General features: G+C 35.5%; 1 protein-coding gene across 4 annotated transcripts in view; it reads left to right on the top strand.

Moving 5' to 3' along the window:
- The window catches only part of LOC131034873 (uncharacterized), a 240,508-nt gene that overhangs the window by 134,620 nt on the left and 89,650 nt on the right, over positions 1–16,238 (top strand). For all 4 annotated transcript variants that reach the window (XM_057966473.2, XM_057966472.2, XM_057966469.2 and 1 more), the window contains one exon: positions 8,971–9,055. In XM_057966473.2, the coding sequence (XP_057822456.2) occupies positions 8,971–9,055 (85 nt within the window). The remainder of the gene's footprint in view (positions 1–8,970; positions 9,056–16,238) is intronic.

The following is a 16,238-nucleotide window of genomic DNA, read 5'->3' on the forward strand; positions in this document are numbered from 1 at the left end:
GCTTCATTGGCAAATCCTAAGTTATCGACATACTTATCCTAATCCATGATAAGATTGAGCATTCATGTACAACATAAGTCCCCTTGTGATTCCAGCATTATCACATCAAACCACTAAACTTATCCACAAGTCAAGACCCGACATTTCGTAACCTTGGAGTTGTCTCATTTGATCGCGAAGCATATCATATGAGAGACTTTGTTCAAGAGAGGATAAGATACCTTGGTATTTTATTCTGTGTTTGCATGTGCATAAAACACATCAACAGATCCGTATTCAGCGAGCTAGGGGGTGAACCCTGCAACATAAGAAAAATTCAAAATAGATCCAAGTTCTCCTCAATGGAAATATGTTGATATTATACAACCGCTTCCAAGAGGTGGGGGATTCCTTTGGAAATGTATAAGATATGATGCACAACATTCTAGTTCATATTATTAGGTGAAAGGCAATTTGTGTGGAATACCAGGAAGATGTGTCAAAAGTTGCCCTTGAAGAAATTGTGTGCCTATACCACAAGAGACAATGTTAAAATATATTAGGGAGCAAGATGAAGTAGATGAGCAAGAAGCCTATAGATTAAATCAATCCATTGCTAAAAAATCAATGGGAATGCAACCCCCATGTAATCGCAATATTGTGGTAGAAGATCACTCATTTTTTACCGCAAGTTGATGTTGTAAGTGAAGAACCCATCGTATGCAAAAGATGAAAAGAACCTTTAGAAAGTTCATTTCAAAATGAGAGTCGAGACATTGCCGACCAACATGTAGCAAGATGTATATAAGCAATTGGGCTGTCTTTCAATGTTGTTCGCTCTCCATATTGCAAAGAGATTTTGAATTTTTTTAATGAAGCTCCAAGAGGCTACAAGGACTTAGGCTATGAGAAGGTGCTTGGCATCTTGTTGGAAAGAGAGGTCAAGGGGGTTGAAGATGCATTGAAGCCCAAAGGGGATTTATGGATTGAGATAGGTATGTCCATTGTTTTAGATGGGTGGAAAGATTCAAGAAATCGTCCCTTGATCAATACCATAGTGGTGTCCCCTAAAGAGGCAATGTTTTTGAGAGCCGTGGATTGTGAGGAGTGGGTAAAAGATGGACAATTAATTGCTTCTATTCTCATTCTGCCATTGAGAGAGTGGGACCTCATAATGTTGTTCAAGTCATAATGGACAATGTAAAGAATTGTAGAGCTACTGGTTTGTTGGTTGAGGAACAATATCAACATATCTTTTGGACACGTTGTGCACTCCACTCATTAAATCTTATCCCCTAAAAGACTGGGAATAAAATTGAGTGGATCAAAGAGGTGAATGCAGAGGCTAAGGACATCTAGATGTTCATCACCAACCACCATGTTTCAAGGAATTTTTAGATCATTTTCAAAATTGGAGCTATTGAAGGCAAGTGAACTAGTATAAAATTTTACATTTTCTGATTTTTTGTAATTTGATTGTGTAATGTATATTCTAATTTTTCTTCAAAGTTTTTCTTTATTTTTTAATCATTTTGGCATTAATTTTAATTATGAGTTGCAAAGCCCTGTTTTGCCTCTAACATTATCGTCTTTAGATGACTTGTGAAAGTTAAATAGGCACTTCCTAATATGGTGATCAGCCAAAATCAGTCTATATGGAAGCATAGAATCACTGAGAGGGAAGCAAAAGTTAAGCAAAGGATATTAGATGACTCATGGTTGGATTGTGTGGGGTATCTCAATGTCATTGAGCCCATTATGAGCATGATTCACTATACAAACATGGAAAGGGCTTGCATTGGAGAGTTGTATGATTGCATCAACTCAATGCTTGAGAAGATGAAGTGCATCGTAAATGCAAAAGAGCAAGACGCTAAGGAGGCTTTCTTCAAACAATTGAAGAAAGGTGGAATGAGATTACCATTCCCGTACATCTTCTTGCCTATGCATTGACTTGAAAATACAATAGCAATCGGTATCTTAATATACAAGGATGGCTTGCCCCATATAGCGATTGAAGTGTCTGAAGGGTACAAGGTGGCATTTCTTAGAATCTTTGTTCAATATGAATTTCAAGATGTGATGAGAAATGAGTTCATAGATTGTACACTCAAATGGTCAAAGTGCTGAGGCTCTTTCTGATAGGTTCAAGAAGGATGTTCATAATTGGTGGTACTTCCAAAACCTGCAGCCCTTCGCAATCAAAATTTTATCATAAGTAAGTTTAACAATTAATGAATATTTATTTTTTAATATTTAAAGTTTTTTTTTATTTTTTTCAATTTTTAAAAATTGAAAATTCTATTAATAAAATTATAAATGTATAACTTTAATTGTTTATTTGTCTTCATAGGTTGCTAACTCATCCTCATTTGGAACACATTCTTTCATCCACTCATTATTATTTTGATATTGAACTTTAAGTATATGATGCTATGAGTACAAAAGTTTATGCTGGTTTTGTTGATTATATGATGCTATGAGTACAAAAGTTTATGCTGGTTTTGTTGATTATATGATGCTATGTGATATTCTAATCTTAATTACACACACAGACACATACAGACACACAGACACACACAGACACACACACACAGACACACACAGACACACAGACACAGACACAGACAGACACACACACACACAGACACACAGACACACACACAGACACACACACAGACAGACACACAGACAGACAGACACACACAGACACACAGACACAGACACAGACACAGACACACACACACACACACGAATACAATACCCATTTTCAAAATTTTGCCAAATTGGTTAACTGGGTTCTCGAACCCAAACCTAAACCTAAACTTGAACCAACAAGTTAGAATTTTTCATTTTGATGTTCACTTGTAGAAGTAGAACTAGTTCCCATTCTAGTTCCTATGGTAAGAAATTTCATGAACACATTCAAAACCAAATTGAATTTAAAGAGAATGGAAAAAAGATAGAGGAAACCAAAAATGAAGGAAAATAAAATGAAAAAAATCTTACTTCTTACAGCCAATGGAAGGTTGCAAATGCATAGGAATGAAGGCGCAAGGCTTGATGAAGCTTCTCTCTTCGATCTTCAACTCTCTACATGGATTATAAAATCCCAAATGTAATCCAACCCAAATCCTTGCTTTCAAACCCATCAACATTTTGACAAATAGTTTTCTTACAAATGAATGTATTGATTTGAGTTGCAATATGATTGGAATTTTATATTTTTACTCAAAGTATGAATACATTATAGAGAAAATAAGCAGATCATAATAGAATTTCAAAAGAAAAACCTGTGTTCAATATTGTACCTTGTGACAGTTCTAAACATCCGATATACACAGCAACAATGAATCTATCAAATGATCCAATCTAAATATATGAAGAATCTTTATTTGCTGTCAATGATGTTCTATGCCAAATGAAAAGACATGCTACAGAGAATGATACTTGGTGGCCAAAACTGATGGAATAATATTTAATAAACGGCCAAGAATAACATGCTTCTATGCCAAAATGCTTCCGTATCAGCACAAGTGTATTGGTCAACACTTCCATAGTGGCAATGATTCTACCTATGGTAGCCTTATAAATTGCTCGACAGTGAGAATAGACTTCCCTACGATTTCTGTGACCAGGAAAATGGTATTCGAGCTTGAAACGCTTCACAACGATGGAAGAATAAAGCTAAAAGCCTATAATGAATAATCAAATCGTTCAATCCCATTCATTGAGTGAATCACTGGATGTCAGGTCTTTCCTATGCTTATTTGTTTCTTCCAAATGCATTCACTATGGATGTGTTCAAATACTTCAAACACCTGTTGATGAATGAACTCGTCACTCTAAAAAGATTTGAAATCCGATAGGCAAATGCTATTCCAATAGCCTTGTCATCAAGTAGTCTGTGTGATATTTAGGTACCAAAAATTTTTGTAATAGCAATTCATATTTCATGCCTGGTTAAAAATCTTCAACGCATTAGAGAAAACCTTTCCATGATTGTTTATTTGTCATTTTTCATGCCAGTGCACTGAGAAGATTTCTACTCAATATTCTCTGATATATGTGTATCGAGAGTTGTCCCACATGGGTCACACACCAATATGCGAGAATGAAATCACACACAAACTTAAATAAGAGGCAATTATTCAGACAAATATGTTACTGAAACTGATGCCAAGTGTTCTCGTCCATCCCTTGTTGCATTCGTTCAATAGGGGATGATTCTCAGCACCCTCAGAGGAATTCCTCTAAGGAATGTCTCCATGATAATTAAAATAGCCTCTCGAATGCATTGTCATTTTATATTCTAGATCAGCACTAAAATCTCCCACATAATGGATGATATTCTCCTACGTTTCTGGAGACGTAAAAAGCATAAACTGATGACTAACTTGTCATGATTAATGATATATAGGAATTGTCTTTGTTGAAAAGGAAAGCTGCACATATGGAAGACAATAACAGATTGCTCATAATGGTACTTGTTGTTTCTTTAGACTGGGTATTATGCATTCCGACTCTTCTCTTCGCCTTTCATAGCCAATACAATCTCATTGATAAGATTTTGGAATATAATATTGTTTCCACTGCAACACTCACAAACATATTTCCAAAAATCCCATTATCTTCATAAACTCCAATGTTCAATCCAATTGAAGAATTTGTGTGATTATTCCAAAAACCAATCGGGGAAAATCTCTTACTGCCTAAAAGGTTGCTTTAGGTTTCTGTCTTGAAACCTTCAAATCCAAAGTCTCCCTTTAAAATTTTAATTCTGTTACTTTTCTTTCTTGCACGGTCATTGATTAGTGACTTTAGTTAAAGTCAATAATAATTATTTAATATTATATTGAACTTTGAATTATAATATTAAAATAATATAATCCCCCTTAAATACTTTTAAAGCCATGGAAATTAAATAATGTTTAATTTCATTGTCAATGGTTTTTGTTTTGGGATTAGATTGTGTGATACAAATAAATTCACACAATCTAATCCAGAAAGAACACCTTGACAATGAAATTAAGGATTGGGGAAATATGATATCATTAATATTTAATTTCCCAAAACTATCAAAAATGGGACATTACGTTGGATGCAACAAGCAAAAAGTTTATGCAACTCTCTATGGAATAAATGTTTGTTTGCAAAAGGAATGAGCAAAAATGATGTTGTTTTGGTATCTCAAGTGTTTTGGAGGCACTTTTTAGGGTTTAGGTTGGTCAAAAAGGGAAACTGGTCCTCAAAACAATTTAAAAATTACAAATATTTTTACTTTTTGCCAGGCTGGGCATCCGAGTTTGCCAAAGATGAATCATTGCCTGTTCTGGTGCACCCATAGGCAAACCTGTCGAAGACCATATCTAGGTTTGAAATGGACCCGTATCCGACTAGCCAGGGGGTGAACCTTTGTAACATAGTTGGGCTCCTTGAACTTTCATTATGGTTGGAAGATCTCAAGACAATCAGCTGGATAGGACATCATGGCTGCAATTCAAGCCACATTTTGAGAGTGTTAATATTAGGGTCCATATGAGCATACAAAACCCATTGCATGACAATAGCAACACTCTTGTACTTGCTCTGTTAAGATCCCATTAGCACAAAATGACATTTCCAGCTAGGGGGATGATGTCAATCATAGTCATAAACTTGGACTTGGGAATTTCTTCGTAGGTCCAAAATTTTTAAAAGCTTAGGACTTGAGAAAACTTGGAGAAAGCTTGACAATAAATCAGAAAATTAATTTAATGTTTGAGAATACATAAACTTTTGAAAATGGTATCCAAAAACACACATATTTCTGAATTTGTAGAGTATATTACTGATTTCCATTATGTATAAATCAAAATTAGAGTTTAATACATATTGTAGACTTAAAAAAGAGTTCAATCTCTAAGTGGGTGACACTGCCATTTTCACTAGCCACATCATATGTAGAAGTTACCTCATCTACAATGATTTTTTGGAAAGTTGTGCAATAATAGTCTCATCACTCCAATTCCTTGTCGTCCCCTCATTGTGATCAAGTTTCTTATGTGAGATGAGATCCGAATATAGTAAGGGTCTAGTATTGGAGACCCCAAGGGTTGAGGGTTAGTGCCCCTTATGGGGATTTGGGGGCAATGCCCTTGATGGGTCAAGTGTGGTGTGTTCTTTGTTGTGATATAGGGCTGGGTTGAGGGGAAAAACCCTGATTACTAAGCCCAAATTAATGGCTTTGAAAGCACACAAACCTTCACGGTGCACATCATTTTTACAATTTTATCTTTTAAGGGCAAAATTAGGTATTTAACACTTTCCTGTTTATAAAGTATTTAAAAAATCATTTTTTTTCAGGTTTGCATGGCCTTCTAATCCCCTAGTTTGCATGCGCTAAAGTGCTTGCAATCGTTGCTAACTGCGTTCTCGAAATGCAAGAATCATAAAATATTTTTAACATTAATTGGAATAACAAATCTATACCCTTATTTAGGAGAGTTTTTCATAAAAAAATCAGGAGGTTTCATTTCAGCATGTTTTTGCTGAGTTTCAACAAAAAATCGCTGCAATTTTTGCAACACTAGGGTTTTCGACTCACAAGTTTTGTATGTACTTTGCAAGTTTTTCAACTATGTCAGCTTACATGATTCTGCGATGTTATCCTTGATCAACAAGATATGACATATCGATGCCTTGTCTAGATCTGTTTAAGTTGGTCATTTGTATTGCCTCTACTAGATCTCTTTAAATTGGTCACTTGCATCCAAAGTGCAATACAAAGCAGCATAAGTAATTGCCTCATTCAAAAGTCTATAAAAGGAAATCTGTGGTATTATATATGTACATGCCTGCAGTATCTTAACACACTGCTAATGGTATACAAAAGAACAAAAGAAAACTAGAGGAAACAAGATGTAGAACATCAAAGAAGCAGGAAAGAGTGCCACTCAAAGAAATCCCAGCTTATAAGTGTGAATTGAGAAAAGTCACAATACTGTCTTTGCCACTAGAAGGTCAATCAATCCATAAATCAAGGCCATGCTTCATGATGCAGGAAATCTTGTCCTAAACAATATTGCTTTACAGAAAAGTTAGTCTCCTTTCAATGTCTTAAGGAAGTGGAGGAGAATATGCTAGGCCAACTGAAGTCCTTACTTCTAGGGACCTTTTTCATACTTCTCTTTTCTATGGTTTTCATTATAATGGAGGAAATCTTGTTCTAAACAATATTGCTTTACAGAAAAGTAAGTCTCCTTTCAATGTCTTAAGTAAGTGAAGGAGAATTTGCTAGGCCAACTGAAGTCCTTACTTCTAGGGATCCTTTACATACTCCTCTTTTCTATGGTTTTCTTCAAATTGCAACCCCTCAATATTGTTTTACAGAAAAAGTAAGTCTCCTTTCAATGTCTTAAGTAAGTGAAGGAGAATTTGCTAGGCCAACTGAAGTCCTTACTTCTAGGGACCCTTTACATACTCCTCTTTTCTATGGTTTTCTTCAAATTCCAACCCCTCAAAGTGCAGTCCTATTACACTCCTAATTACCAAAATAATCACTTTCTCATGGTTATTCATGGCAATACATGGCACCCTATAGAACTTTATGACTTCTGTAATCCTATCTTAAAAAACAATCATACCCAAATCTTGTTCAAGTGATGCACTGTTAAGGTCTGAATCTTGGAAATACTTATGCAAATCAGCCAGATACTCCTGACATGACTGGCCAAGATAGTTCCAGTCTGCAATGTGTGTTGAGTAATACAAATTCTGCAATTCTAGAGATTGCTAAAGGGATTGATTTGCAAAGTACGAACAAAGAAATGCATGATAGTCTCATGAAACTGCTTTTAAATTGTCTTCACCAGCAGTCTTAATGCCACCAATATTTGCAAAAATAGCAAGACAAGCTCACAGATTGTCTATGTTATCTGACACATTATTTAAGGGTCTGCAGAATAAAACTGAGGCTATTAAGAATATCTCAGATTGGAAAAGCAAATTGGCTTTTGGCAAATGTACAAAGGCGATTATTATCGACATGTATTCAAGCCATCTCCTAGAACAGGCAACTCTATGGTGCACTGTCACTCATAATGAAGATAACTAAACAATGTATGCCAACATCCCAATGGGGGCTCACTACTTGAATCTTATCTTCAAGTTTCTATGTTGATTCTGATAACTTTGATTTCTATGTTAAAGTGTAAAAAATTTACTATAATTGGAAGGTTATCTCTATTTGTATCTAGATACGTCTTCCTTTGTGATTTGATGGTGAAATGGTTTTATAACACCCATAATTATAACGTCTTTTTGAACAAATTTATAGCTGCCCTTTTTCCTTTCAATCCTCATTCCTATGATTAAGGATTATTGCATTCTGTACAAGACACTTTTATATATAACTATAATCCTTTAGCTTCTTATTATAAAAAAGATCTGGCCTTGGAAATGTTTATCTATTCATTCCTAGTTCATTTGCAAGCTAATCATCTTTGATTCTGGTTTAGTGTGGAGAATGTGAACTCCATTATAAACTCTATATTTAGTTGTTCGGAGAAGTGGGCCTGAGAGCCCTCCTAAGTTATAAGATGAACATTTTCCTAAATTGTCTGTGATTCAAGGCAGCACCTTCCCATTTCTAAAACAGATTCTTTAAGTTATATGCTCTATTTTAGCTACTTGGAGAATCTGTTTTAGCTAAAATGAAATAAAGGTGGGCAAGGTTCCTTTTTTAAGATATCTCTTAAAGTTGATGTGTTAGTCACTTACATTTAAAAACTCTCCTATATCTTTGTTTCCTTCTGTATTCTGAAGATGAAGCAATGCACCTTTTATTGTTTGTTTAGGTTTTCCTTATTTAAGATGTTTCCTAATGTAGTTACCTACATTTAAAAGTTATCCAATATCTTTGTTTACTTCTTTATTCTGTAAATGAAGCAATGCACTTTCTTTTGTTTGTTTTCAGTATTGCAATACTTTCTCTGAAAGTACTTGAAACAGGCAAAGCAAAGCAGTTACCAGAGGACTCTGACAGTTCTCAATCGAGTGGAGTTTTCTTTGCGCACCAGTGGGCTTGTGAATGCTGGTAATGTGGGTAGATATAAGTCATATTTCCATATCTACATATTCTGTCCTGTTTCAGATAAAAAATTAATAAATTAAGTAGGGCTTCATTATAATCTTCATTCTGACTCGAAGTTTTCTTAGGTTTTGAATAACCTGATTCAGAATAAGGATAGCTAGAGAACTGGAAAGACCTTTCTTTACATTATGCATATGATTTATTTAATCAACTTGGGGGTCTCCCTAGTATGAAATTTGAATTCTGTTGTGACAATGGAAAGATGGGCTTTGTTTATCCCCATATCATTGCCTATTTTTATTCTTTTTGTGGCTTCAATCTTAGATTTTCAATAGAACTTAACAGACATACAAGTAAAAGGTTTCAGGTTTTGGTTGGAGTGGTTTGGCCTACCAAAAATTCAAGAGTGGAAAAGCCTTAGCTAAGTTGGCTGGAACTGTTGATTATGATACTTATTCATATCATCCAAGGAAAGATATTCGACTTAAGGTTAATCCATGGAAGCAATCTCTTCAAGCAATTCCCACTTACCATTTTATAAATAAGTCCAGGAAAACATAGCCCCCTGATTTTGTGCTATATTGAATATAAGCATTTGTTTGTGCATTGATTGAAGAGAAAAGGTATATGTACTAAATTTGGTGTTAGTAGGCTACACAGATTCTTTCTTGTTGGAGAAGGATTTCATATGGTTAAGTTCCAAACTGTGATTCTAAATGAATTCACATTTTGTTTAATGGATTGTCAATCATTAACTACACTTACTACACTTACCACAAATTGCATTTGTTCTTATATTTTAGAAATCCTCCTTCAATACATACCATGTCACTACCAAGGTTTAGTTAAACTCAAGAGTAAGGAAACATGGAGAGTTGGGAATAATGGATGGCCATCGACAAATTTGCCCAAGGCTATGTTATTGGGAGACGTGTACCCGACCAAAATGCTGACCATCAACGAGTTTGTCCAAGGCTGTGTTATTGAGGGACATGTACTCGACCAAAATGGAGCCGTCCTTGCTCGAAATCATCCTAGGCATGCTTTGGGAATGTCCCATGCTATCCCCAAAAAACAAAAAAAAGGAAACGTCTTGAGGACGTTTGGCAAATCGCTGGAAACAGTCGGGGATAGCTAGCATTCCCCAAGTGGCTAGGGGATGCTTGGACATCCCCCAACCATCTTTGGGCTGGCTAGCTGTGCCATATGACCCAGCAGTTTTAAGTTGTTTTTTCTTTAAAAAGCATAAGTATAAAAATAATAACCCCTTCGTGAAAAAGCAACTTTAAAACATTTAGAACAAAATAAATAGCTTGTGTGTGTCAATATCCAAGTTCTGAACAACTGAAGAAAGAAGGTGGCACATGATGTATTGCTTGGGGTTCCATTGGATGAGGTAACCTCTCATAGTGGCAATGACTCAGACTGTGATTTTGATGCAGTGTCAGGGGAGGCTGATTAGGGATAGCCCATATTAATATTTCTATTTTTTTGTGATATTTTAGTTGAAACTTGCAGCATTTGGGCATTTTGATGCAATTTTTATATAATATATATACACATTGTCAATGAATGCAATTAAATTTTGTTAAAACTGAATTTGGTTTTCGCTTTCTATGAATTGAAAGTATCAATATAACTCTAATATTATTTGTTAAGGATGTATGATGTATGTGATGATTGCCTTATCAATGCTATCATATGAATATTTGAATATTTCTATATTTTTTTAATTTTGTCTATAATTTTAATAGCCATCCCTTGCCGTCCCCGAAAAAATGGCTCACTCTCATCACCATCCCTAAAACGTGTCCCTTCGTCCACGACCATCCTCATTTAAAAACTTAGGGTAACATAGGTCCAATCAATTGCTGATTCTGATTTTAATAGCCATCCCTTGCCGTCCTCGAAAAAATGGCTCACTGTCATCACCATCCCTAAAACGTGTCCCTTCGTCCACGACCATCCTCATTTAAAAACATAGGGTAACATAGGTCCAATCAATTGCTGATTCTGATACGTACTAATACCAAGACATGTTATTAGTGTAATTCAAATGAGTAAGTGGAACATAATCTTAGAGTACAAAAGTAATCTTGTCCTCACTAATACAAAAGATAAAAAAATCAAATGTTATGGAGAAAGAGATGATCTACTTTATCCCAAGTATCCCTTATTTGCTTAAAGAAATAGTAACACATTGGTACCAACATTTTTCAAGGGAAACTTATTTGAGGTGTCTAATACTGTGGGGTCAAAGTGCAAGTATTTATTTAACAATTTCCTAGACAACATACAACAAGGTTTACTTCCTAAAAGTTGATACCAACAAAATAGAATTTGAACCAGAGAGAAAATTTAAATATAGTCCTCTTTCAAACTTTTTACACCAAAGGAAACTCAAAAACTTGTTTAAGGACACTATTAGACAAGGAATACGCACATAGCTTGAAGTTTGTTTTTGTTGAATCCATAGATTCAAGACTCTCGGAGTACTCGCCGAGTCTCGAAAAACTCTGGTGTTTGTCTGCTTGGCGAGTATTTATGCCATTTCTTGCACAAAAAATCGTCGATTTTTTCACAAAAATTCGGCGTCTTTGGCAAAAACTCGACTACATAAAGAAAAGAGGCCTAGATGTGTCAAAAAATTATGTAATTTTTTTATTTTCTTCAAGGCAATTTTATTCTCCTCATTAGAATATATACATGAAATATAACATTTAAGTCATTAGACTTCAAGTTATATTTCATGTATATATTGGCAGGATGTTTGAGAGTGGTTTTAGATCTCTAGGAGTTATAATGCAAATTCAAGGTTTTAGAAGATCTTTTAAATTTTCAGACAATCAAACTTCAGTAATCTATAGGCTCCTATCAGCATTCTCTCACTCGCTATATCTCACTCACTTTATCTGCCTTGAATTCTAGACCTATCTATCTCTTCCATCCCCTCTCACTACCGCTCTCTATCTTATTCTCTCTTTCCCCCAAGATCAAGACCTTGTAAAGTTATTTCAATTTTAATTAAAGAACAAGTTATGAACTATGAATGCTATATATGGATATGAGGAATTATGTCAATGTCTAATAATTCTGATTTTTATCTGCAGGTCTGAAGGAGAGAGATCATTTAATATTTTCTATGTCTTCTCCAAATGAATTCAATTGGCATATATATCATTTAGGCAACCGGTCAATTGGTGTATTGACCGGTCATGCCTTTTAGGCATGACCGATCAATGCACCCATTGATCGGTGCCTTTACAATTATACCATTAACCCAATGCTGATTATCGGTTCAAAAACCCTCGATAGCATATTGTAATATCATAATATAATGACTAATCAATTTAATGAATCGGTTCATATAAACACCGATGACTCAAAGTGCACGATTTATATAATCCAACCGGTGCATTTGTTAACCAATGTTAATGCCAAATGAAGCAGTGTATTCATTAAACCCGATAACAAATATGCCCGATATAATTAAGTCGATAACAGATGTGAATCGGTGCCAATGTTTATGCACCCGATAGCAAGTATGTATCGGCGAATTTAACTCAATAACTTATTGCATTTAATATGCTATTGGGTTAATACCCCGATAGCATATTAATGCCAATTAACAATTGACATTAATATGCTATCGGGTTGTTAGCCCGATAGCATAATGATAAGCAATGTTTGTACAATCCGATAATCATATGCAATATAAATCAGACATGAAGCATGTAGATAAATAACAGAACAAGGAAGGTTAGGAAGATCTTATCTTGCATAAGCTACCATGCATTAACACTCCCTCTTAGCTTTGGAAGATAGATAAGGCAACTTGCATCACATTTCCTTTTCATAACTAAGATAATGTCAGTCAGCAAAAATCATTTATACATGAGAAGTACCATCAAGACATATGATACAAAATAGAAGAACATCACCTGAGCATGTGACATAAAGTATTATCTTAACATGTGATAAAAGTAAGAGAATCATCACCTGATCATGTGAGAAATCACCAAAACATTTGATCTGTAAGATTCATCAAGATATCACCTAACACGTGATATCAGTATTGCCTAACACACAATACTTAAGGATAAGTCTATGAGAAAGGTTAGTTTCTCATCATATCCAAGTTGTGATAAGTGCAATAACATTTATAAATGTTTATCACAACATAGTCATGGCACATCCATGACTTAGTAGAGATCCAACATGATCAATGGTTGAGATATCATCTACACGTGATATCAGTATTGCCTAACACGCAATACAAGGATAACCATATGAGAAGTGCTGAAGTTCTCATCATATCCAAGTTGTGATAATGCAATAACATTTGTACAAATGATGTATCACAACATAGTCATGGCACATCCATGACTTACCAGTGATCCAACATGATTACTGGTGTGACTATCATAAGATCATCACCTTATGATGTCTACATACAAGTGTTCAGTATCTGAGAGATCGTCACCTCTTAGATATGAACACAGGTGGCAAGAAGCCAAGAGATAGTCCAAACATGACAAAGAAGTTTACACCCTAAACATCTTAAATATATGTAAGTATAGATTACAAAGCAGATTACCTTTCTATCATACCTAAACCCTTTCTGAAGTGATCAACCTTCACTCTAGAAAGTGGTTTGGTTAGAATATCTGCAGTCTGATCTCTTGTACACACATATTCTAACTTTATCACATTCCTGTCAACCATATCTCGTACATAGTGATATGGAATCTCAATATGTTTGGACCTGTCATGAAATACTGGATTTACAGAGAGTTTTATACAACTTTGATTATCACACTGAATGATTGTAGGTTTCATAGGTTCTCCAAATAATCCCACGAGCAATTTCTTTAGCCATACTGCTTCTTGGGCAGCCATTGAAGCTGCAATATATTCAGCCTCTGTGGAACTCTGAGCTATTGAAGATTGTTTTCTGCTGATCCAGGATATCATGGCTGAAATTGAAGCAGCACCCTGAAGTGCTCTTTCTGTCAGTCACACTGCCAGCCCGATCTGAATCTGTAAATCCATGTAGATCTATGTCAACCTTTTCATATTTAAGACCAAGCTTTAGGGTACCTTGTAGATATCTCATTATATGCTTTACTGCAACCAAGTGTATCTCCTTAGGTTCACACATGAACTGACTTAAGGCATTAACAACATAACAGATATCTGGCCTTGTATTTACTGGATACATCAGGGACCCAATCATCTGCCTGTATTGAGTGGGGTCAGTAGGTCTTGATTCTGCTGCTGCTTCTTTAAGTGTATGGAAGTTGGCTTCCATAGGAGAGGTCATGGGTCTGCAGTTTAGCATTCCAAATCTTGTCAATATGTCCAAGGTGCACTTCTCTCTCCCTTGGTTTAGTACAATATTATTAGAATTCTACCATACTTCCAATCCTAGGAAGTAATGAAGAAGCCCCAAGTCTTTCATATCAAATTCTGTGGATAGATCTTTCTTGCATTGATCTATTAGGTGATCATCTCCTGTGATTAATAAGTCATCAACATATAAAATTAATATTAACATATCACCTTTATTTCTTTTGAGGTAGAGATTAGGATCTGCATCATTCTTAGAGAAACCCAACTTTGAGAGATAGGTGTCAATTCTTTCATACCAGGCTCTGGGAGCCTGTTTGAGCCCATAAAGAGCTTTCTTTAGTCTACACACATGAGACTTTGCATCATGAATTTCAAACCCTTCAGGTTGCTCTAAGTAGACTTCTTCCACGATCTTGCCATTTAGGAATGCTGTCTTAACATCCATTTGATGTACCTTCCACCCCTTTGCTGCTGCAATGGCTAGGACAACTCTTACTGATGTGTACCTGGCAACGGGTGCAAATGTTTCTTCGTAATCTATTCCTTCCTTCTGTGAGAACCCTCTAGCTACAAATTTGGCCTTGTGTTTTTCAATACTGCCATCTGCAGCATGCTTGATTTTAAACAACCATTTAGAAGACACAATAGACTTCTTGGTTGGCCTAGCAACAATCTCCCAAACATCGTTCTTCATAATGGACTGATATTCTTCAGTCATGGCATCTCTCCATACTTGATGTTTGAGTGCATCTGAAACATTGTTAGGTTCAGCTTTAGAGAGATCATTCATAAGTGCAACATAGTTGATGAATTTATTAGGCCTCTTGCTTTCCCTGAAGGTTCCTGAAGGAGCAGCGAACTTCTGAGCTTCTGCTATAGTTTTGGTGGCCCATAGTGGTCTTTTCTTGCGATTATCTATAGGTGGGTCTTGTGTTTCACTTATAGTTTCCTCAAGATACTCCCTCTGAAGCTCAGGAGTAGGATTATGAATTTCAGGTTCTATTGTATTTTGGGCCCTTTTGAAGGCTAAATCTTCTTCGAAGATTACATCCCTACTGAGTTCAATATTTCTCTGCCCTTGTACATAGATTCTGTAGGCTTTAGAAGTTTCACTGTATCCTAAAAGTATTCCCCTTTTTCCAAAGGGTTCTAGTTTTAGTCTTTTCTCTTTAGGTACATGAATATAGATTGGACACCCAAATATCCTAAGATGGCTGATATCTGGTTTTGTCTTGGTAAAGACTTCCTCAGGAGTTTTATCTTCAAGGCGTGAATGAGGACATCTATTTTGTATGTACACAACAGTGTTAGTTGCTTCTGCCCAAAGGTTCAAGTTTAGATTTTGATCTAGTATCATGGCTTTGGCAGCTTCTACTATGGTCCTATTTTTCCTTTCAGCTACTCCATTTTGTTGTGGATTATAAGGTATTGTCAACTCCCTCTTAATCCCATAATTTTTACAAAAGTCTTTAAATAGTTCTAATGTGTATTCCCCCCCATTGTCAGTTCTTAAGGTTTTAATTTTGTTTTCAAAGAGATTTTTTGTTAATGTTTTAAACTCTTTAAACCTACTTAGGATCTCTTCTGATTCTTTACATTTCAGAAAGTAGATCCACGTCTTCCTAGAGTAGTCATCAACAAAAATTACATAGTACAAAAATCCCCCTAGCGAGGGTACGGACATAGGTCGACACATCAGAATGAATTAACTCTAAAACTTTGCTAGTTTTCCTAGTACTATTCTGAAATGCATTTTTGGTATTTTTACCTAAGGCACACCCTTTGCATGCCTCTGAATGATATTGCTTCAACTTAGGTAGACCTATGACAAGGT

The sequence above is a fragment of the Cryptomeria japonica genome, chromosome 10 (genome assembly GCF_030272615.1).
Source record: "Cryptomeria japonica chromosome 10, Sugi_1.0, whole genome shotgun sequence".
NCBI classification, from domain to species: Eukaryota; Viridiplantae; Streptophyta; class Pinopsida; order Cupressales; family Cupressaceae; genus Cryptomeria; species Cryptomeria japonica.